A 24,761-nucleotide genomic window follows, 5' to 3' on the forward strand; every position below is an offset into this window, starting at 1 on the left:
TGCATTTTTGGGTATGTGAAATTTCTTGTGGGCTATTTAAATTATTGTCAGCTATGACTATATGCCAAGTTCAAATACAAGTACCAGTTTAAATGACTGGAGGCAACACATGTGGATTGCTTCAGTTGGTTTTGTTCAGAAAATGATCCTGTCAATTTTAGATCACATTTTGAATTGGCAACGTTGGCAAAGCATTTGGCATCACAGCAAGATGAGAACCTGTTTTAAAGGTACAGTTTAATTTTATTCCAATCTTGGAAACATTTTGTGGTTTCTACTTGACTTGAGTAATCCTTCCATGAAATTACCAGGGCTTTGGCTGATGCACTTCTTTCTAAATGTGTGAAGTTCTGTACAAACACATTAGCTCAATTTTAAGATTAATATATCAGGGAAGAGTTGATCTGTATTTCACTTTGAGTGACCTCTCTCAAACCTTTTGCTTATCCTCTTTATCTTAACAGATTAGAAGATGACCATTTCTTAGAATGGTCTGGTATTTTATTATGTTGCATCTTATCTAAGACACTGAAGGAAGTGTACCTTAGATAACATGCAAGATAGTAAAGTACCAGACAGTGTGCATTTACAAATTGCAAGATGACTGTGATGATTAGAAAGATTATGGTGCCGTAGATCATAATCCTTATCAGCTAAGATGCAAACACTGGTTTATAATTGTACAAATGAACTTCTGTTGGTGATTTTTATCCTGCATCTTGGCAAAGATGTTCCTAAAGTGGCTTACAAACAAATACCTATACCTTTCAATACCTATAATAAATGCATACTAAAATAGAATAACATAACATCAGCCAGTAGCAGACACACACATACTGGCCACATTTGGATGCAACACTGACCTGATTTGCACATAACACTTAAACCAGTATTTATTTAACTCTTGGTTAACACATGGTTTGTAGTTCAACGTAGGGTTTGTCTTCCTTACCCAACCTTGGGAAGCCGATTGAACATACTACAACTTATTTTCTTAATCTCTGACTTGTTTGTTTCCCTCCTCCTTCATCTGTTCCCTCCCTGTATCCCAAGTGCCTCTGTAGCACTGTAGTACTGGCATGTAGTGTGGCTGGGTTTTTTTTATCACTCTTCCCTGTTGCCTCTGTAGCCTGTCCAAACAACCCATGAACAACCCACAGTGGTGGGTTCACAAGTAAGAACAACCCATGGTTTAAATAAACAAGAGTTAACAACCCAACAACAAATGATGTTCTTCTGGGCTGTTTGTGGTTAACAAACTATGGTTTGTTAGCATGGCTGTGTTCACACATCACTGCGTTCACACATTACGACAATGCAGAATTCATCAAACCATACCATGGGTTAGCATTATGTGCAAACCAAACCATTAAATCATAGTTCAGTGCTGCATGAATGAGCCTTGGTTTTCCCTCCTTCCCACACATGATGGTGAGGAGGAGATTGGAAGCATCTGCTCCCATTTCAATTAAATGCACTCTATAATTTTGTCTAAACAGATACAAAATGTGATTGATTTAAAATATGGGTTGGCTGGACAACCATGGCTTCTGATCCTGGCTTATTTTAACTGTGGTTTATCAGATAAGGTCTCTGGTTAATTCAGACAATAACAAATTTACTAATGGATCTTACTTTTAAAGTGTTTTAATTTTAATGATAACTTTATGAGCAAACCAAATTATACACAATACACCTTGTTCCTAAAGTAACAATGTGATTTAAGACATGCATGGAGTGCTAAAAAAATAATAAATTGCATATTTTTCCGTTTCCCCTCCAAATTTCCTTTTTTTCTGGAAATTTTACATCTCTAGAGGGGAATGAAATGGCATGGAGCTGGGCATGGCTCATTGGCTGGAACCCTGAATAGGAGAACTCAACACTTCAATGTTTTTCACAGGTCCCATTTGTGTGATCATAATGCCCAGTTCTAATTGCAGCATTCCGAACTAACTGCAGTTTCCAAACAGTCTTGAAAGAGAGCCCCACAAAGTGCATTACAGTAATCTAACCTAGAGATTACCAGAGCATGAGTCACTGAGCTGTAGAATTGAACTTCAGGAAACTAATAAACAGACTTCATTAGTCTTGGACTTTCTAAGGCTAATCTTTCTTACTGAGATTTGTCTCAGCTTTAAAAAAAATCCATATAAAGCCTTGTTATGTGAATGTTCTTTTCTTGCCTCATTATGTAAAGGCAAGTGCTGGTCAAGACTGTATTTGGACTAATGTTTCCCAATACATCTACCGTGCTCTTTCAGATAGAATATAAAAGCTGTTGGAACATGATGTTTTCAGCAGCTTGCCTAGTTGACAGAATGTGGTGAATACTGCTTCACTTTCTCCTCTAAAGACTTTGAGGGAAGTGGTGGCTCTGCATATCACTCATGGAGGTATACAATCAAGAAAGAGGTGATGGATATCACTTTTAGAATAAACTAAAAACTTGAGAATATTATAAATTGCATCTAATTGAATATGTTCTTGATATAAGCCTCATACTCATTAGCTCCTGTGATTTTAACTTTTTGTAAGCTTTTTTCTTAAGTGTAATATGTATATTCATATTTAACGCTTAGTACAGTGTTTCTTAATAAATGTACTAGAATTTTCCAATTATTTTGTTATACTGCTACTTGTATCAAATAGAAATAAATCCCTACTTTTTTTCTTAGTGTGTGCACCTCTCTCATTAAGATTTATTTTTTGGTTACTTTCTCAGGGATATTGTTCCACATCTTTAGGGGGAAAATATTTCTCCCCCCACCCCGAGCTTAATAGCAAAGTAGTACAGTTCAGCTCAATTAATAGGAGCTCTGAACTATGTAAGAAGGTTAGTGACATTAAAATATAGGAGCTAAAAATTTAAACAGACTATACTAATTGGATCACAAACTGTCTACCTTACTGGATGGATCCATTGGTAGGCACCTTTCCATCTTTGCTGCCATAGTTTCTGAAAGTTCCTTTTTCATGCCTGCAATGTAGTTGTCAGTGCCTTGCCTCAAGTTTGCATGTATCCTAGAAGATTCAAGAGCTGAACATTACTAGCATTCAGTCTGGGAATTTTACCTGTAGCAATAGTCCCCTACCCTCAGCAGGTATAACAGAGATCTGCACATGAAGGAGTTGAAGTCTTGAGAACCATCTAGTTCTCCTTGTTGACTTTAGGGCTGTCAGATAAGCACAGATAATAGTCTAGGGATAGATTGGATTATGCTTCTACACTTTGTAACCCACTAGTTTGAATGCAGCCTACCATCTGTATTTGGCAGCCCAGGACTCAATTAACCTGGGCTGTCAAAAAATAAAGAAAACACAAGTTGTCTGGCACCTGGCAGGCCACAATATACAGGTGGTATACTTTCACTGGAAAAAGAATAATTGCAACTTTGAAACTGCCAAGCTCACCTAATGTTATATTTGCAACTGGCATCCGTTTATTGTTACTAATGAACTTATGAAACAGAAAATTTTCTGCAGAAAAAGCACTGGAAAAAATTCACCCCTCATTACTATCACTGAACAATGTTATTTGTGCACAGGTTGCAATTTTCTAAAATTGCAACAGCATAGATTCACTTAGCAAGAAAGATGGTCAAGGAGGTAGAATGGCCTCTAAACCACATGGATTCACTTCCTCAGTACTGTACCTGACTGTAATTTTGTTTTCCTAATCACTGAGAAATTGCTCAGCTAAGCTTGTTGTATAGCCAAGAGCTTGGATTGAAGTTTGAACTTAGTGTAGTTTTTTCTTACCAGATATAAGGGATGAGTACCTAGTTATGCATAAATGTCACAACTTGGCAGAACCACAAACTGGGCCACTCAAGAATAAATCGTATGAGTATAATTGTATTTGCAGTTGTACCCATTTTATGACACTGAAAATTGCCTAGGTCGGATTTGAATCAGAGTATACTATTTTGAAAGTTTCTGTACAAGCAAGCGTGCTAAGTGGTTGCTAAAGCAGTTAAAACATTGATTTCCAACAAGTAGAGCTTTCTTTGGAGAGATTTCAGTATGAACCTAAGAGCCATATTAGATCAAACCAAGGGTCTATCTCGTCCAGCATTCTGTTCACACAGTGGCCAACCAGCTGTTGACCAGGAACCCACAAGCAGGACATGAGTACAAGAGCACCCTCCTGCCCATGTTCCCCAGCAACTGGTGCACATAAGCTTACCTCTGGTACTGGAGGTAGCACATAGCCATCAGGACTATTAGCCATTGATAGTGTTCTCCTCCAAGTATTTAACCCCCTTCTAAAGCCATCCAAATTGGTAGCCCTCACTACATCTTGAGGTAGTGAATTCCATAGTTTAACTATGCACTGTGTGAAGAAGTACTTTTATCTATCCAATCAGCTTCATGGGATGACCCCACATTCCTAGTATTTTGAGAGAGGGAGAAAAATGTCTCCCTGTCCACATTCTCCACACTATGGCTCCCTGTACCCATGCAATAATACTTTGCAAAATAATTTATTTCACTGCTAAGGCAGAAAGTGCACACTTATTAGGAAGTAAGCCCTGTTGTAGAAAGTGGGATTTACTTATTAGAGGCATGGATATGATCAGGCTGTAAGTGTCCAGAACTTTTGGTAAACGAGGGCTGGTAGTAGGCAGAATAATATTGGGAAGTGCAGCTTGGTTAAGAGAGCCAAAAATGCTGTTCATTTGAGAACTGAACACATTGCGGATGCAGGTAATTGTAGGGTATAAAATAGCACAAAGTCTCCCACTTGGACTGAGTGGCTGATCCTGGTGCAGTCCTGGCATCTCCTAGATTAGGGATAGTGAACATGCGCCTCTCCGGATGCTTTGGACTACAGTTCCATCATCGCTCATGTTTGGCTGGAGCCGATCAGAGTTCCAGTACAACAACATATGGATGGCCACACGTTCCCATCTCTGTCCTAGATTCTACTGCCAATGATAACTTTCCTTGAGTCCATTGAGAATCCCACAGTAATAATTACAATGTATGTATCAAATGTTTTAACTGCAGAAATCAGTTTTTGGAGGGCCAACATCCCCTTCTTGGGCAAGGTGCTTGAGCAGGTGGTTGTAGGACAGCTCCGGGCACTGTTGAATGAAAGGGATTATCTAGATCTATTTCAATTGGGCTTCAGGCCTGGTTTTGGAACAGAAACTGCCTTGGTTGCCTTGTGGGATGACCTCTGCTGGGAGAGGGAGAGGGGGAGTGCAACCCTGTTGATTCTCCTGGACCTCCCAGCAGCTTTTGATACCATCGACCATGGTATCCTTCTGGATAGGTTGTCTGGGTTTGGGGTTGGAGGCACTGCTCTGCAGTGGTTCCTACTTAGATGGCCGACTCCAGAAGGTGGTGCTGGGGGATTATTGCTCTGCGCCATAGCAATTATGCCACAGGGTTCTGCAGGGCTCCACAGGGCTCTGTTTTATCCCCCATGCTGTTTAACATCTACCTGAAACCGTTGGGGGAGGTTATCCAGAGGTGTGGGCTGAGGTGCCATCAATATGCAGATGAAACCCAGCTCTCCCTCTCTTTCTCATCAAACCCAGGTGAGGCAGTGGCTGTTCTGAATCAGTGCCTGGGAACACTAATGGCCTGGATGAGGGCCAATAAACTGAAACCCAATCCAGACAAGACGGAGGTACTGTTAGTGGGTGGTTCGTCTGCCCGGCTAGGTGATATTCAACCTGTTCTGGAGGGGGTTGCACTCCCCCTAAAGGATCACATTTGTAGTTTGGGGGTGCTCTTGGATCCAGAACTGTCACTTGAGGCACAGGTGAACTCAGTGGCACGGAGCACTTTTTATCAGCTTAGGCTGGTATACCAACTATGCCCATATCTGGACAGAGAGAGCCTAGCTACAGTTATCCATGCTTTGATAACTTCTCGTCTGGATTACTTCAATGCGTTATACGTGGGGCTGCCTTTGAAAATGGTCCGGAAACTTCAGCTGGTCCAAAATAGGGCAGCAAGATTGTTAACAGGGACTGACCTGCGAGCTCATATTACGCCAGTACTTTTCCAGCTGCACTGGCTGCCAGTCCATTTCCGGGCCCAATTCAAAGTGCTGGTATTAACATTCAAAGCCCTTAACGGCTTGGGGCCAGGTTACCTGAAGGATCGCCTCCTCCCATATGTGCCTGCCCGGACCTTAAGATCATCATCAGCAGCCCTCCTCCGTGAGCCCCGGCCAAAGGAAGTGAGGTGGGTGGCTACTAGGAGGAGGGCTTTTTCTGCTGTGGCACCCCAGCTCTGGAATGAGCTTCCTAGCGAGGTTCGCCTGGCACCTACATTGTATTCCTTTTGGCGCCAGGTGAGAAGACCCTTTTATTTTCCCAGGCATTTTAGTGTTTTAGCTTTTTAGACTTTTAGCTTTGCTCTTTTAAACCTGTATTTTAAATCTCTGCACTGCTGCTAGGTTTTATTCTGGTTTTAGTCTGGTTGTATTGTTATACTATGGTTTTAATGTTTTATATACTCTATATTGTTTTAGTGTGTGGTCCGTGGTTTTAATTTTTGTGAACTGCCCAGAGAGCTTCAGCTATTGGGCAGTATAGAAATGAAATAAATAAATAATTTTTCTTCACAATTCTTTTTTAGACAGAAAAATAGCCTTTAGTGCCATTTGCTTGGATTCTGGTTTAAGAGATGTGGTCATGGTTCTGGTTTAAGAGATGTGTAGGCTTTTATAAGTTTGCTTGTATTACTGTAATTCAGATTGTAAAGAAAAATGAATCTGGTTCTTTTATAAAAGTCCACCCTCTTAACCATAGTTTAGTGTTACATTTGCAAATATAGGAACTGGATTTTCAAACTCTGGTTAAGAAGGAATAGCATTAATTCTGGTTATTATTGGTGTAGCACTACTAGTGGTTAAACAAAAGAAGGTAAGGATGGGGCACTTATGCTTGAACTGCAGTTTTGGAGAGAGACAGGATTTTGATCCCTTGCTCAGACATTATACTGCTCATCAACATGAGCAGTTACTTGCACAAGCAAACAATGTTGGATTGTGTGAACCAGCTTCAAACCTATGATAGGAGTTAGAGGCTAGGTTCAGACGATCAGCGGGGGAAACAATGAAGTGTTGTTTGTTTGTACCACCCTCATGCGTACTGGTCACATGACCTGGATTATCCTAATTACCCATGCTGCAGTCTGCCATGTTGTCTGAACCTGGTGCACAGCACTGATGTAGTAACTTTTCATCACCCTACAACCCATGGCCTTTCTGACAACAGAGCGCACATGAGAAGTAGGGTTATTCGAGTATCTTGGCAGTAGATTTTTCTATTAATAAAGAGGGTATACTTTTTTTTCTGTAAAGTAGAAAAGAAACCCTGAGAGAAATAATCTGTGTGCAAAATATCTGTGTAAGAAGTGGAACCCGCTTCATTTTGGGTAAGCAGAGCTCATTGTGGTGAAGTTTGTTCATACATCTATTTGTTGTATGTTTCAGGATTATTTGCCCAAATAATGCCTCTATGGTTAAAAAAGTAGGAAAAGAGTGGCGCTTATATTAACATTTGAAGTGCCTCTTAAAAATATTGTTCAGAAGTGTTTACTGCCCTGAGTTTGATCATCACAAGGGATTTTAAGTAGATGGAAATGAGAAGGTAGCAAACTTTTCCACTTAACTATTCTACATTTATATAAAACATTTTAAATGGATGAGTAGCAATAGGTTTTGCAAGCTTTTTCTGTTAAGACACTACTGTACTGTGTGCAATAAAAATGAAAGCAAGTCTTTTTTTCTTTTTTCTTTTTTGAGACTGAGACTGTAATCCTAAATACAGCACTTAGGGACAGTGAGACTCGCTTCCCAATAAACATGAAACATGCTGTAAATGTGTACCTGTGAAGCCAGGAACGTACCAGTGTTTCTGGCTTCACAGGATAATTAAATATTTTCTTTTAATATAAAATCAGTCCTAAATATTCCTCGGGTTATCAGAAGATCCATTTTAATATTGTCTTGATGAATTATCATTTATTTTTAGCAGATATTTGCAGGGGGGCAGGGTCAGTGGATTTTGTTAAACTTCACACTCCGTGGAAGGAGGTCGGGGCTAAAAACTTTTGTCTAGTCTGGTTTTATATTGAATGCTTTTTATACTAAGTTCTCAAGGTTTGGGCTTTGGTGCTCCTGGCAGTGGGTAAGGATCTCTGGGCTTCCAATTACCTGGTTTTCTTATACCCAACTGTGCCCAGGTCTGACCAATGGCAGGCAAAAGCACAGTTTTAAACTTGGGCTTGAACGTCGACCAGATCCCACAGCTAAGCTGTAGCTGGCCATGTACTTCGGTTGGTACTCATAAGCCAGCAGTTTCCCTCCTATGCGTCCGGGGATGTGCTGGAGAACAAAAGGCAGATAATAATAATCGGCAGTGGCGACTCTGTGCTCTCGGACCCTCCACCTGCACAGCCCGTCTGTGAGGCGTGTTCCAAGTTTTGGTGGTGACTTGCGTCCAACCCTGACTTGGTGCACTGTATTCAATGGTATAGCCTGAGATGTCAGGCACCTTACATCTTGGGAGATTGGCAAGCAACAGAGGGTGGGCAGGGGTTGCAGAAGTGGGATATCAATTGGCTGATCTGCCTGAGCAGGGTCAGCCTGGGGCCCAGAAGGCACCTCCGTCTTGGCCCTGGCCTAAGGCAAGTCAAGCTCAAAAACCTGCAAGAGCTTTTTGACATCCGCTTGTTCTTGGGCAGTGGGCTCGAACAGTTTGTATTTGTCTATTACAGCCAGAATAACAGAGTCAAGGGTCTTCGTTGTAAGTTCTCAACAATACTTTGGGAAGGGACCTTACAAATCGTGTTTATGGAAGAATTTAGAAAACCATCTGATGAAAATCTTAAGTAATGGTATCTTGAGGGTCCTGCTTTTAACAATTATAATTTTAACTTTCAGTGGTTAAATTATGCTTTTCGTAGACTTTTTTTGAAATGAATTTAGTCTTCCCAAACATATGTAATTGTGTGAACATACGCTCCATTCAGAAGTCTGATGATCAAAACATGGATGTTCCTCAGGCCATTTGAGTTGTTATCTTAGTTAACTGCATTAAACGTGTGATGTTTCACTAAGAGAGTCCTCAATATCAGTGGTTCCAGATATTCTATTTAAAGAAGGCAGACTCCTTGCTGCTATGCTGCTTTGGATTTCTGCCAAGGAACAGCAAGCATTCCTTATTGGTGAACAACTTTCTGCCTCTCAGAGTGATTGTTTTAAATTGGTTAGCCGTCCTGATCTAAATGTGGCACTAAAAAAACCTTAATTCTTCCTTGTAGAGTCTACCTTCTTTCCACTTCCCCCTCCCCCAACTCCCTAAACCCCAGAGAGCTTCTCAGTTCTCAGAGAGAACTGTCATAGCCATAGGGAAATTGTAGCTACAGAGTAGCAGTTTATTTCATATCTCCTGGGAGTTTCTGCCATAGACACCAGATTCCCATCTCTCTTTCCTGTTTACCCTGCAACACAGGAGAAAACAAAAGGGAGAAAAATCATGTTATTTTTCATCCTCTGTATTACTCTGCCCCATGAAAAGCATTTGTAGTTGATTTCTGATGCATACTTTTGCAGCAACTCAACCAGGACCTAGTAACCAAGTGTTCAAAACAAAAAGTAAACTATTCTAAATTATTTACCCTAATGTTTCAGGCTTAGTATTGTAATACCTAAATCCCTAAAGGACAATTAAATAGCCTATTTAGATATTGAGGAATTTTGTATATACCAGGCTGTGATATGTAGTGTTAGGGTTACCAATCTGGCACTCAAGTATGTTGGTGTTCTGCTTTATTTTTTCTGCAGTAGGTGAGCTGAGTGAAGACTGTATGGTGAAGAAACTGGCACAAAGGAGAGAACTAGATCTAAATGCTGGCACTGGAGGAATTCTATTTATTTATTGTACTGCCCAGTAGCCAAAGCTCTCTGGGCAGTTCACAGCAATTAAAACCATTAAATACAACATAATAAAACATAATAGTTTAAAACCAAAATAAAAAATAAGAAACAAAATAAAACCTAGCACTAGTGCAGCGATTTAAAGTACAGTAACATATTTAAAAACAACAGAAACTTAAAGACTAAAATGATTGGGAAATAAGTAGGTCTTCACTTGGCACCAAAAAGACCACAGCATAGGTGCCAAATGAGCCACTCGGAGGAGGTCATTCCACAATGGGGTGTCACAACAGAAAAGGCCCTCTTATAGCTGTTCACCTCACTTTCTTTGGTGCTGGCTCCCAGAAAAGAACCTCTGAAGATGATCTTAGCTTCCAGGCAGGTATATATGGGAGGGGATGATTCTTCAGGTAACCTGTCTGCAAGCTATTTAGGGCTTTAAATGTTAACACCAGCACTTTGAATTGGGCCCAGAAATGTGCAGATGGAACAGTACTGGCATAATGTGTTCACATTAGCTAGTCCCTGTTAATCTCATTGCCCTATTTTGGACCAGTGGAAGTTTCCAGTCCATTTTCAAAGTATGTATAACTCATTGCAGTAATCCAGTCGAGAGGTTACCAGAGCATAAATAACTGTAGCTAGGCTATATCTGTCCAGATAGAATCGCAGTTGCTATATCAGCCTAAGCTGTTAAAAGATACTCCATGCCACTAAGGCCACCTGTGCCTCCAGTGACAGTTCTGGAACTAAGAGCACCACCAAACTATGAAACTAATCCTTTAGGGGGCATGCAACCCCTTCTAGAACAGGTTGAATATCACTCATCCAAACAGAAAAACCACTCACTAATAGTATGTCTGGATTGTCTCAGTTTGTAGGCCGTTATCTAGTCCATTAACACACCCAGGCACTGATTCCGAAGACCCACTGCCTCACCTTGATTTGATGAAAAGGAGAGAAAGAGCTGAGTGTCATCCACATATTGGCAACACCTCATTAAGTATCTCCAGATAACCTCTCCCAGCAGTTTTATGTAGATGTTGAATGGCATGGGGAATAAAATAGAGCCCTGTAGCTCCCTATACCATAACTACCAAGGGGCAATACAATAATCCACCAGCACCTCCTTCAGCAGTCGGCCATCCTAAGTAGGAGCAGAACTGCTACAGCATGGTACCTCCAACTCCCAGCCCAGAGAACCTATCCGGAAGAATACCATGGTCGATGGTATCGAAAGCCACTGAAAGGTCCAAGAGAATCAACAGGGTCACATTCTCCCTGCCCCTCTCTTGGCAGAAGTCAGCTCACAAGGTGACCATGGCAGTTTACATTCCAAAACCAAGCCTGAAGCCCAATTGAAATGGATCTAGATAATTGGTTTCATTCAGGAGTGCCTGGAGTTGCCTGGCAACCACCTGCTTGAGCACCATGCCCAGGAAGCGGATGCTAGCAACCGGCCTATAGTTTGTAATATCTTCCAGGTCCATGTTAGGCTTTTTCAGGGGTGGTTCAATAAGTGCCTCCTTTAGCTGTAATTAAGTATTTTAAATGGCTTAGTAAATAGTTTTAGTATTTAAAAACTTCTTATACCCAAGGCTTTGCAGCATGCAGTTTTTTTATTAATGCAGAAAAGGTTTGATTCATGGGAGGTTATTTTCAAACTGTTAAATATTTATTCAAATCACTGGGGTTTGGGTCTAAACTATATCCTTCGTGGTCTATGTGACTCACACATATGGGTTTTGAGCCTGTGCAGAACAGTCATTCGGAACATTCTAGAGCTAAACCTTCCAGAGGACGGAGTGGTTCCTGAAGCAGCCAGAAACGAGCAGAAGCTTGTTTCTGGCGGGGCTCAGAGCTCACATAAGGGAGCTCCACTGACCAGTCCCATTCTGGAAATGAGTGTTTCCACTCATTTCTGGTGTTACTTTAAGAACTGCTAATTCTCAATTGCTCAAACAGTTGGTCCCTCAGTCAGAGCCAGAGCGGCGGTATTGGATACTGCCCACTGTGGGGGAAGTGGGACTGAAGGGGAAACAAGTAACTTGATGCTTGGTTCCCTTCAACCTAGGACCCGAGGAATATTGAAGTTAGAGAATGTGTGCCTGACAGAAATAAACTAATAATGTATGCTACACATGTGTCTGTGTATCCTTTAGCCTGCATTTGAGTTCACTGTAATTCAGTTGAGAACTGCTACAACTTTGCTGCATTTTAAGACTATGACGACATTGTACCAAATTTACAAAGACTCAAAATGAAGTAAATAAATTTAAATAATACAGATTGGGGCAAAAATACTACAGCATAACTCTCTGGATGGATTCAATAGTATCTGCATAATTTTATCCCAAGAATGCTTTAAAATGCTGTTGCAACAAGCAACCATGCTATTCAGGCTTGTGGCCCACACTTTAAACTTGTGACTTCACTTGATTCAGTACATTGGATCTTAGCTTTTTCATCCAGTTGACTAATCTTGTGAATTGATAAATTAAGCTAAACATTATGGTAGAATTTTCAGTTCTCTTGCATTTGCCTTATTATAGAAAGATAAATAGATTTTGGAAGATATTATTTTTTTGAAGCTGTTATTTTTGTAAAGTTATGGCAAGAGGTACCAGATGGACTGAATTTCAGAAGATGTTTCTCAATCTCTCTTGTCCACATTCTGCCTGAGGAATTAATGCCAGTGGGTTGAAACATGATAGATCATGTTAACTTCTGTGAGTGGAAATGGCTAGTAAAATGGAAATGCCCTTTCAATAGAACACATGGGGGGAGTTAACCAGTCACTTTCAACCATACGCACTTTAATAGCAGCAACAAGAGAATATAACAGTGGAATCTGTTAATTTCCTTTATTAGTCTAATTTACAGGCGTCCAGCAATTTACTTGTCATGGCAAGTGTTCTGCCACCCTCTGAGTGTGAGCCCCAGCCATCCTCATAACCTTGAAGCTGGGTTGGGGATAAAGCCTTATTATTTTCCTGCTGCTCTTCTGAGGCATTTTGGAAGCATGGGGTGAAACATGGCCCAGCCTTCCTTTCAACTTTGGACTGGAGAGGAAGACAGGGATTGTTCCTGCAGTAGTGCTGGGCTTTCAAGACCCTGCAGGTTCCCACAAAAGCCAGTACAACTGAAATGATGATTCCCACTGCCAGTCCACCCCTGCCTCAAGGTTGGGAGGAAGGCAGGGGCTTCTTGTTGTGGAACTGGGCTCTTGTGGCACCTTGGAATCACAGTGCCAAAATGAGAAGCGTCAGCCTTCCTTTTAAATCAGCTTGTAAGTTTGATTTTCTTGCTGTGTTTTCTGAAGCACCCTTGAGTGCAGCATGATTTTAGGAATGATTCCCCACTGCCCTTCTCCAGCTTGAATTTTGGAACTGTGGAGGGGAGTAAGTCATTGTCTCTGACCTTGCCCTGGATTTTGGAGGCACAGTGCAAGGTCAGTGAGAAGTCCTCTCCCCCCCAAACCTGGTGACCAGAAATTTTGGGTTGGCTTATAAGGCGAGTTAAAATCTGTTAGTTCTTCCTCACTTAAAATCAGTTTCATTTAACTACAATATGGTAAAAATCATATCCTCAAAATTAGTTTCATGTGTGTAAAGAGAGCCTACATTTCTAATGCTGTCAAAATGACCGAGATCCAAATAAGGTGAGTTATATCATCATTAATGCAAATTTCAGATCTGCTCGAAGCTGTTGTGTATTAATATTAAGATATCCATTTATGTATTTCACATTTTACCTCACTTTTCCATATATTAACACATTCAAAGCATTGAGCAAAATAATAAAATGTATCATAGGTGGTATCCAACTTCACACTGGTGGAAGGGAGTTTGTGGAAGCTGACTTCCCCAACTGCGCCTTCCCCTGGCAGTCCCCATAATCCTCAAAAAAGCTTCTCCAGAGGATTGGGGGACCCTCCTGAATGGGGTGGTCCATGGCATGGTGGGGGTCTGAGGGGGAAGAGAGTGATTCCTGGTAATTGGGCAGTAGCACTTTCCACTGGTGGAGTTCTCACTTGTGGAAGGTGCCTCTGATATTGCTCGTCCACCCCCCACACCACATCCCTCCACTCCCCTGCACCATAGCCCACCCCATTCAGGAGGGTCCCCAATCCTAAAAAGAGGCTTTGGGGGGACTTTCAGGACTGCCAGGGTAAGGAGAGATGGGGAAGTCACCTTTCACAAACTCACACCAACGTGATGTTGGATACCACCCAGTAACAAAATTAAAATGACATTTAAGGCAAGTAAAATGACACGTAAAAAAGCAGCAGCAGAGATAGCATAAAACATTTTAAAACAGCAGAAGAATAAACGCTAAAAACCTGACTGAATAAAAATATCTTAACCTCCTGTCTAAAAGTAAGGAGAGTGGAGAGCCTATTAGATCTCACAGAGCGCATTACTGAAAAGGCCTGTCCTAGGTACCTGACAACCATATTTCCAGAGGGGATTGGCCAGAGAGGAGATTGGGCAGGCTCATAGAGGCAAGTGGGCAATACCAGCACTTTAAATTGGGTCTGGAAATCCAATCTTGCAACCAGTACAGTTGATATAAAAGTGATGTAATGTGCTGAGATCATCACAAACAAAACGTTCTGGTGGCCATATTCTTCACCAGTTGAAATTTCTGAACTATTTTAAGGCAGCCCAATGTAGAGAGCATTTCAGTAGTCTAGACTGGGTGTAACTAAAGCATGCGTGTCTAAGGCTAGATCTGATTTATCCATGTACAGCTTCTGCTCTCAGATCAAAAACATTCTGGGCCACTGTTGTCACCTAGGTATCTGGGTATAAGACTGGGTTTGAGAGCATCCCCAGGCTGTCTACTAATTCCTTCAGGGGAATGCATCCCCATCAAGGACAAGCTGTATACTGTACGTAGATTTCCAGCATCCCTGACAATCAGCACATTTGTATTGTCTGGATTAAGTTTCAGTTAGTAAAGCCCCATGCAAGCCAAGAGTATTTCCAAGAGCTGGTTCAGGATATCCACCATTTCCCTAGGAGTAGAAGGTGGAAACGAGGTAAAGATGTATATTATCTGCATTGTCGTAGCACTTTAACCCCAGCATCTTGATGATCTCCCCTAGCACTGATAGATTTTAAAGAGCATGGGAGATGATAATGGATCCTTGTGGGACTTGGCACATGAAAGTCAGCAGTCTCGCAGTACCCCCTTCTGGAAATGATCTTCCAGAACACTCTTTTCTGTTTGAATATGGCAGCCCAAAGATGCTTTATGTATACATGGGGAGAGAACAGTGCAGATATTTTCCTCTGATTTTTTCTCTGAGCAACTTCTGTAGACAAACTCTCTTCTGTTAAATTTAAAAATCAATTCACATTTTGGCTGTCAGTAATAGTGAGGTTAAAGGAAACCTCAAACTATGCAAATTCTCTCTTCTGCGTGCTTATAGTTGCTTTGAATTTAGGTCAGTGTGTTATAGAATTGAAAGTCATTTTAAGTTTAATTCAAAAAATGGATCAAAGCTTAACTTTAGACTCAAAGTAGCCAATCTTGCATTTGATAAAACATTGCTGTTTTATAGCGTATAGAGGTGGTCAGTATCTTACGCATGGTTTTGATTTGTTCTTTTGATTTTTGGAACAGAGCATTTATATAGGAATAAATTTTATTAAACTTTTAACAGAGAGAAAGAGCAAGAAAAGGAAGAACAGTTAATGGAAGACAAGAAAAGAAAGAAAGAGGATAAGAAAAAAAAGGAATCTACTCAGAAGGTAAGCCAGGTATTTGACCATTTTTTAAGGCTGGTAAACGTGGGCATCAGCACAATTTGATTAATAGGCAGTTTACTTTGCAACGGCTCTGTCCTTATTCCCCCATCTCCATGATGCTGAGCAGAGGGGTACATCCAGCATCTGCTTCTAGCCTGCTATGTCTTTGAGGCTGGAAGAGGAGACACCCCGAGTTATGTGTGCAGCTAGTTTAGCCTTGCCATTTTAAACACAGTACTGATGAAACTGCAAAATCATCTGGTTTGGTTTGTGTAGTTTGCTGCTTGTGTGCTGGCCTGCCAACAATTGCTGTCTTCTCAGTAGGTGAGTAGGACTTATAAGGCTGCTTTAAAGCAAGGATGTACATGTTTTGTGATGCTTTATATGTTTTGGCTATGATGTTATGGCTAATGGGAGTTGTAAACCAAAACATTTGCAAGATCACATTGCCCACCCCCACTTTAAAGCAAAGCTGGGCATAAGTTACATCAGGATCTACTGGAAAAACTTTGGCTAATTTGCAGTACAGCAGTAGACTCCCAATTGTCTAAGAAAAGCAACAGTTAAAAAGTTTCCCTTCCACTAAACTGACCTGGTTCACCTATAATGCTAACCCACATTATGGGTTATTGAATTCTGTGTTGTCGTGCTGTGTGAACATGGCTGCGCTAACAAACTATGGTTTGTTAACCATGAGCAACCCAGAAAGAAAACCCATTGTTGTTGGGTTGTGAACTCTGGGTGGTTTAAATCATGGGCTGTCATTATTTGCACACCAAATAATGTGTGGATGAACTATAACCAAAAGTTTGGATGAAAAGTTCTGCTCAGAGGTTCTAAATATATACTAAGATATATACTAGAAAGTTTTTAGATTGATCTGACATGGTTATCTTGATTAGATTCAGAGATGGTAGCTCTAGCCTTCCTAGTTTGGTAGAATGAACAGAATCTGGGAGAGAGAAGGAAAAAAGAGAAAACTGGTTTAGTCTAAGCGCTATGCACGAATATTGGTATGTTGATAATTTTCAATTTGTTATATGTAGTAGCTGTATCCCAGCTGTTTACATCCCCAACGTCAGTCCACCATGGGTGGCCCTCACTTTGAATATGCAATGCCCATCTGGGGCTGTTATGTCATCCGAACCCATCACATAAGCCATACTTGCCTGATTCGCATGACACAACAACCCCTGAGCAGGAATTGCGTATGCAATCTGCCACCTATGGGCACCACGGCTCACCCATAATGAGCCACAGTGGGTCGTCCAAATCCAGTCTGTGTGTGTTATTCAAAAGAGATTTTGCTAGGTTGGTGCAAACAATTCATTCACATTGTGTTTGTATTATTATATACTGTAACTGCACCAACCAGAATTAGGGTCTGGCTAAGCAAATTCTTTTAGGAAGAGGTAGCTGAAAGTGTAACACATGATGATCTAGGGGGCTTTCCACTTTATTATATAGAAATGCTCATGAGTAAAAAGTTTAAAGTTTATCTAGATGTGTGCCAGAACACAGAATTTAAGGGAACCTACAGTGGTATATTTGATTCTACTGTAAAGAGAAATTTTGATTAAAAAGTTCTGGGAATCAAAATGGTAAAGAATTGATTCAGGTCATTTTGCATTCAGCTGAGTCTGAAGCTGTCAGTTTGGTTCTACTTCATGCCAGTAAATGTTCAGTAAAACGTTTGGCACATCTCAATCAACTTAGTTTTTCATTCATGTGGGAGAATTTGAAAATTGACTTGACTTGGCCATCATGGTTTGCATGTGAGTTTTTTTCCTATATGTAGCGCACTCTTGTCTACTGCCACACCAGCTATGTTCCTACTACAATATTCCCTCTACTCTCTTGGACATAGAGAAGTGGCTGCATTCTCTACTACCTAGGACCTTCCAAACCTAGCCCCAAAGGTTGAAGAAATTACGCTGCATATTCTGATCTAAGTTAGACAACAATATCTTAAGACAACAAGATGAATGCTACAGGGAATAGCTTAGTGCTAGCAGCACAGGGAAAGCATTTTGCAATGCACAGAAATAGTGGCCTGTTGAGACATCACTTTTCATTCCTCTAGTCTAAACAAGGTTTTGGAGGTTTAAGATCATGCTGTAAGCGTACATGTTTCTCCTCAACCTTCCTCCTTCCCTCCTCCATATGCTGTTTCCATTTCATTCACTTGGAAGAAGCCAGTTATCTAGATCCATTTCAGTCGGGCTTCAGGCCTGGGCATGGGACAGAAACGGCCTTGGTTGCCTTGGTGGATGATATGAGGAGGGCTCTGGATAGGGGCGAATTTCTTGTTCTCCTCAACCTCTCAGCAGCTTTTGATACCGTTGACTACAGTATCCTCCTGGACTGCCTGGAGGGGTTGGGCATTGGAGACACCGTATTGCAGTGGTACCAGAGGGTAGAACTGGGAGAGGAGGTTTCGGACCCATGGCCGCTCACTTGTGGAGCCCCATAGGGTTACATCCTCTCCCTGATGCTATTTAACATCTATGTGAAGCCGCTGGGGGCTATCATCAGGAGGTTTGGGGTGCGGTGTCATCAATATGCAGATGACACACAGCTCTACCTCTCGTTCAAATCTTCACCAAGGTTGGCCATAGAATCCCTGTCCAAACGTCTGGAGACACTGAGTGGCTAGATGGGGAGGAATAAGCTGAACCCTGACAAGATCGAGGTACTTTTGGTGGGAGACAAGAGGAGGTTGGGGGATGTCGACCTGGTGTTGAATGGGGTGTGGCTACCCTTGAAAGACCAGGTCCGCAGGCTGGGGGTCATTTTGGACTCCCAGCTGTCCATGGAGGCTCAGGTGTCAGCTGTGAGCAGGACAGCGCTGTACCAACTCCCATCTGATATGGCGGCTGCACCCCTACCTTCCCAACCATCTGCTTCCATCGGTAATACGTGCCCTGGTCTCCTCTCGTTTAGACCTATCTTAAGGAGCGCCTCCAGCAACACCAAACAGGCGGCTTAACAAGATCAGCCTCGGATGGCCTTCTCTCTGTCCCATCAGCCAGGACAGCTAGACTAGCGAGGATGAGGGAGAGGGCCTTCTCTGTGGTGGCCCCCACTCTGTGGAACTCCCTCCCTAGGGAACTCTGCCATGCCCCCTCTTTAATGAGCTTCCACCACGCATTAAAAATGTGGTTGTTCAGGGAGGCATTTGGGGTGGGTTAGGGTATGTTTTAGAAATATTATGTTTTTAATGTAGAATGTTATTGTTTTAAACTGTTCTATTGTTGTACATCGCCCAGAGTGGCTGGGTGACCAGCCAGATGGGCGATTAATAAATTAAATAAATAAAATAAAATAATGATTGTAGTTTCCTATGATTTCAAATTGGGCAAATTATGGTTACTGTGAGCCTTATGCTTTGCAAATCCACTTCGGACCATGATTTGGAAGTTAATGTTAACTATAATTGGATATCATGGCAAGCTATGGTTACAGCAGCTTGGAAATGGATTAGGGAATCTGTGCAGGAGAAGGGTGTGCATGAGCTCATGGCACATTCTCAGTCTTCTAAACTGGTTTGCAGGATTGTCTGAATTGAACCAAAGAACAAGTAAGCTCCCCCTACTCTCTCTTTCCCCTTCCTCCAACAAGCTTTTTATCTCACTGTCTGTTAGTCAATTCTATCTGTAGAGTAATCTTTCCATATAACATTTTATGTGCTCGCTGTTCATTCTAGTTGGGGGCCAGTAGTTTACCAGCACATCAAATGTTTTGTGAGAACACTTGTTCTGAAGTAATCTCAATTTTCTTACTAGTCTGTATTCAAAAGCCCCTCAAATAATGATTTGGGTTCTGTAATGGTTTGGAAAAAGCAAATGCTCTTTCTGGTTTTCAGTTCAGGTTGGTTTAACTTCCTGAATAGGTTTTAGCTTTTCAGTGAGACCTCTATACACAACTTGTATTGAATTAAGTGCTAGAGTTATGACATTCTACTTGTGACAATTCAGTGTAAGAAAGCAGTGGTATAATCTGCAGGGAGATTAGTTGGTGCTTTTCAGAGTGGCCCCTAGAAATGTATAATAGTGTGTCTTGAAGAATCTCCATCTTTGCTTGCTTTTACTAGCATATACTTCATGAAAGCCGTAGTTCTGCTGTCGAGATTAAAATAATCCAGTACTTTGAGGTCAGTAGGCTTGTGCTTTAATTGGGGAGATTTTTCAAAATACTTCCATTGTTGGATGAAGTAAATTATCTTCCCAAGCAATGTATTTATTAATCTTGAGATATGGATCCTACTACCTACATTGGAGTCTGTTTTCTTGTATAGGCTTAATTGCAAAAAAGCAATACAAAAAGTAAGACATTTGTAAAGGAGGAGAAAGTGTTGCTTAATAACAAGTATGCATCCTGATAGAAGTAATATGAGTTATTGGCTGACATTTAATGTTTTCACATGCCTAAACTTGTTAACTTTCAATATATAGATAATCTCACCTTTAAAACAAGCTTAATTAAGTTAAAAAGATTGCATCTATTTTTATTTCTTCTTATCATTTAACTTACAGGTCACAGATCAAAAAACCAAAGGTAAGAGGCTTTTAATTTGTCTAAAATTACTTCTCTTGCTCTTTGAACAGGGCTTTTTTCTTCCAACAAAATTCCACTACCCTTAATAGCGAAAAGGTTAATCCACTCTTCCAATATTGGGGTATAGTATTGTATGAGCAGAGCATGGAATATATCCATCCATCCACCCATCTATATGAGAAATGGGCAAATATGTTGCCTTAATGTAAGCAAAGTCCTCAAGTCTGAGAAGAAAAAGATCTCTGAATAAGAGGTTCTTGGTGGGTATGCGCTTCGTTCGTTACATCAGATGCAATAGTGCAAGCTCATTTTATCTGGGCCATAGTGCGTTTGTGCTGGTAGTGGCCTGTGTTTTTCAATGAATAATGGAGTCATCTGTTAGCAAAGGCAGGAATTAAGGTTACTTGTTCCCCAACACTGATTAACTTCCCTCTTCTTTTTTTAAGACATTGGAAATTAATGGGATCTGCTAGCTGGCTGATAAAAGAAAATTATGCTTTAACAAAATGGAAAATTAGAGTACATGGTTTAAACCATACTCCAGTGTTTCGTGCAATATAGTCTAGCTGCTGCTGCATTTAAAACTCCTGATCTAAATATGTCCCTCAAGGTCTGATGAGTCAGAATCCTCACACATACATACATGTATGCACACCTCCTGGCCTGTGCTAAATGCCCATTTCTGGAGAAGTCATATTTTGCTATGGTAACATACACCTTAGTTGCATTGTGACTGGACTGCTGCAAATAATCTCTACATGGGCCTGCCTTTGAAAAGTGTCCAGAAAATTCAGCTTATTCAAAATTTAGTAGCTATGACTGGAGTCAGGTATTGGGAGCATGTTACTTGATGAAACAACTGCATTGGCACTCCCTATTTGTTTCCGGACCCAATTCAAAGAGCTTGTTTAGAATTTTAAAGCACTATATGGTTTTGAGCCAGGGTATCTGCAAGATCCTTTTGACCCATATGAGCCTGCTTGTACATTAAGATCATCTACAGAGAGCCTTCTCTTTGTTCCGAACTCAAGTTTAAGAACAATGGGGAGGGGGGCTTTTCTGTTATGACACCTAGACTTTGGACCCACCCCACCCACCCTGGATCCACTTCACCTCCTGCTTACTGGCCTTCCACTGTGGTGTTAAAACATATGTTGCTTTCTCTAGTGGTGGGGAGGGGGGCTTTTAATAGGGGTTTAATAATTTTATTTTATTTTATTTCTGTTGTCTTAACTGCTTTCATTGCTTGGTCTTCTGCTCTGTTTGATTATTGTAGTTTTGATTTTATTGTATATTATGCTTGTTTTTGAGCCGCCTTGAAATGTTATGAGAAAAGATTATTTACATGTATAAATAAATAAATCCCAACATAGAATTTGCTTTTTTCTGCTTCAACACAATGAACTGATGTTATTGCATACTAAACTTCCCACTATGACCTAAGATGTTTTTACTGGGTACTCAAAGTCGGTAAGACCCCATCACCTTGCATATTTTTTTTTTCTAATGTGCATTATGTTGTGCTTTAAGTCTCATTTGTCACTTTGTTTCCTGTTTTCTCTAGAGTGAAGAGATCCTTTGGGCTCTCTTTACAGTCTGCCAGGGATTTTAACATCATGCATAATTTAGCATTACCTAAGTTACCACGACCTAGCATTCCATCTGCAAACCTTACTGACCACCCTGACTCCAGATAGTTTATGAACTACTTAAATAGCACCAGCCCCTATCTAGATCCTTAGAGGAAATCCTACTGCTTAATTTCCTGCCGTTGTGAAAACTGTTATCTGTTTCCACTTCTAAAAAATTGTTTCCAATCGAAGAAGTGACCCTGCCATCCTGCACATGACCACTAGGTTTTCTTAAGAGACTTTGGTGAAGGACTTTGGGCTTGTTCATTCACATTGCTTCATCATGCTCTGATTTGATGACTTGCATCTGGATGTGTGAACGCCTCCATGGAAAAGTATGTTTGAATGGATATTGAGTGGTATGAAAACTATCTGTAGTGAAGCATTTACACATGAATGCTTATTTATTGCAGTGTCTTATACCCCACTCAGTCTGAAGCCTTTCAGAACAATGTACAAAAAGATTTTCAGACTAAAGGTAATAATAAAATCTAAAAACACGCACCATGAAATCAACAGTGCAACAAATGATTTCAACCTAAAAACAGCATAAAATGCTTGAAAACAAAAATAAGAAATTCCCTGGCACCAAAAAGGATTAATCCTATGACTGTCCGTTGATGAACACGTCACTAGTCAAAAGGTTTTTGAAAGCCTGAAGATCTACTGGATCACTTCTATCTAAAAGGTTCTTTACATTCTAAAAGATTGTTAAGGCAATACTTCCCTTTGGTGATTGCCCTAAACAAGGCTTGTTTTTCAGTATGATTCTTACAAGTGTAGCTGTAGTGCTTTCCACCATCTTACACGGGAGACGTTAAGCTCAGAGGTCTGTAACTTCCTGGCTTTTTCCTTGTGCTTTAAAATTGAGAGGGCTTTGGGGCTATCTTCCAATCCTCTGGTAAGTTGTACCTCTTTAATTAAAAGATCAGTACTTTCTCATTTTGAGTTATCTTGGATTTATTTGGCACAGTTCTCCAGATGTACCCCCCAAAAAAACCTGTGCCCCAGCTGTGAGAATCTTGCCCATCTCTTCTGCAATGAAGACTGATGCAAATAATTTGTTTAATTTGTATTTAGTCTCCTCAGTACTTCTACTCCTTTGACATCTAACGCTGCTTCTAACAATTCTTTGGCTGAGTTATTTGCTTCTGTTCCTCAGAAGAGATTTCCTTTCTATCCATATCAGTAGAAATATGTTCCTCAGGTTTCTCCTGGGCTTGCCTTATTACCTGAGCAAAGTGAAGTCTTGGTCATTTTGTGTTAGTAATGTAGTATCTCTCTAGAACACTGAGACAGATGTTTATCAAACTCTGTGTTTGTCTCGTTATATGGATTCAATTTATGGTTCTCCCTAAGGGGCTGCTGGCAGGTACTAACGGATATGTGAGCTCTTTTTTGACACACGCGTGGGTATGCCTGTATACATGTGTATGCATGTGTGTGTGTGTGCTTACATTTCTGTCTTGATTGTGTCATGAGAAGAGTTGTTCATTGATTGATGCTGGGGATTCAGTAGGACCTCTCTCTTAATTTCTCAGTCTTCTCTTTTTTTGTGACCCTTTCCCAGTGGAGAGGGACTCTGGATTAAATACCCTTTGGCTCTAGGTGATGGTAGTAGTCATCTTGGTTTCATTTTTGTTGGGGATTTTGGATGCTTAAGCTGTTGTTCTTCACATAGGAAAATTCCCTTTTGATAAATGTTTATTGCCTTTGTGAACCAATCTGAAAATGGCTATTGCCTTTTCTTCATGCTTCTCACATATCAATGCTAAAAATGTTTTAGTAGATCATCCTTAATGTAATATAATAGCGTAAGCACAGTTCAATTTGCAAAACAATTCAGAACACCAATTTGTTTTTCATTGTAGTGCCCGAAGCGACAAAACCAAGCTTAAGCCAACCAGTGACCGCCAGCCCAATTGGCAGCTCTCCATCGCCACCTGTCAACGGTGGCAACAATGCCAAAAGGGTGGCAGTGCCGAACGGTCAACCGCCAAGCGCCGCCCGCTACATGCCTCGGGAGGTGCCGCCGCGATTCCGTTGCCAGCAGGACCACAAAGTGTTACTGAAGCGTGGGCAGCCCCCTCCGCCATCTTGTATGCTCCTTGGCAGCGGAATAGGGCCGTCTCTGTCTCCAGCACCTGGAGCAAATCCAAACAACGCACAACCAGTAACAGGAGTGCTGCTGCCATGTGACAGTGGGACTGCAACAGGTATGAAAGCTTTAGTAATTCTCTGCTCTTTGATTTTGATCTGGATTTTGAATGTGACATATGCTGCATCATATATTGTTGAATCTTTTATTGTTACTAATTTTGAACTTTTGTTCAGTGAGTCTCCCTCAATGGCCTATAAATATTGTATATTAATAGCTGGAGAAGAAACACAAAAATAGGTACAACAAAATGTATATCCAATTTCTAAAACATTTTAACGTCACTATTTTAATTTAAAAGTTAGGGAAAATAATGTTTATAGGACAGATATTGAATACTTTTGAATTATCCCATTAATATTGCAAAGATGCTGAAGGAGCTGGTAATTAGAGAATTACCTTGAGAATTGAAATTCAGGAAAGTGAGCATTAGGAAGGGACAAAGATTTTGAGTACGTTAACAAAGTTGTGGTTAAAAGGACAGTAGGCATTTGTTCTGCAATGGTCTCTATGGACTAAATTGCTAGACGATAGAGTAGTGAAATCTCCTCCCTAAAAATTCAGATAAAAGAAGAATTCGTATTAACTGTCCACACTTCAGGGTGTCTAGTGCTTTTGGGGGGTGTGCAACTCACAGTGAGTGTGACACCCGAGTGGACAGTGTTGTGCCTTTTCTGACTCCTCGCCCCTTTTCCTGACATTTTGAACTGTATGCTCCTCAGTAAAATTTTACCACTCTGTTATCTCTGTGT

The 24,761-nt window shown here is 40.9% G+C and overlaps 1 protein-coding gene across 13 annotated transcripts in view; it reads left to right on the forward strand.

The window, feature by feature from the left end:
• The window catches only part of TNRC6B (trinucleotide repeat containing adaptor 6B), a 142,481-nt gene that overhangs the window by 59,976 nt on the left and 57,744 nt on the right, over positions 1 to 24,761 (forward strand). For 12 of the 13 annotated variants that reach the window (XM_084809896.1, XM_084809894.1, XM_084809897.1 and 9 more), the window contains 3 exons: positions 15,579 to 15,666; positions 20,199 to 20,220; positions 23,723 to 24,067. In XM_084809896.1, the coding sequence (XP_084666022.1) occupies positions 15,579 to 15,666; positions 20,199 to 20,220; positions 23,723 to 24,067 (455 nt within the window). Of the gene's footprint in view, positions 1 to 166; positions 231 to 15,578; positions 15,667 to 20,198; positions 20,221 to 23,722; positions 24,068 to 24,761 lie in introns of those variants that run through there. The other variant, XM_084809900.1, reaches the window with a different exon arrangement.

Source organism: Heloderma suspectum, chromosome 7 (assembly GCF_057233095.1).
Source record: "Heloderma suspectum isolate Gila_16-S chromosome 7, 16-S_ref, whole genome shotgun sequence".
NCBI lineage: Eukaryota > Metazoa > Chordata > Lepidosauria > Squamata > Helodermatidae > Heloderma > Heloderma suspectum.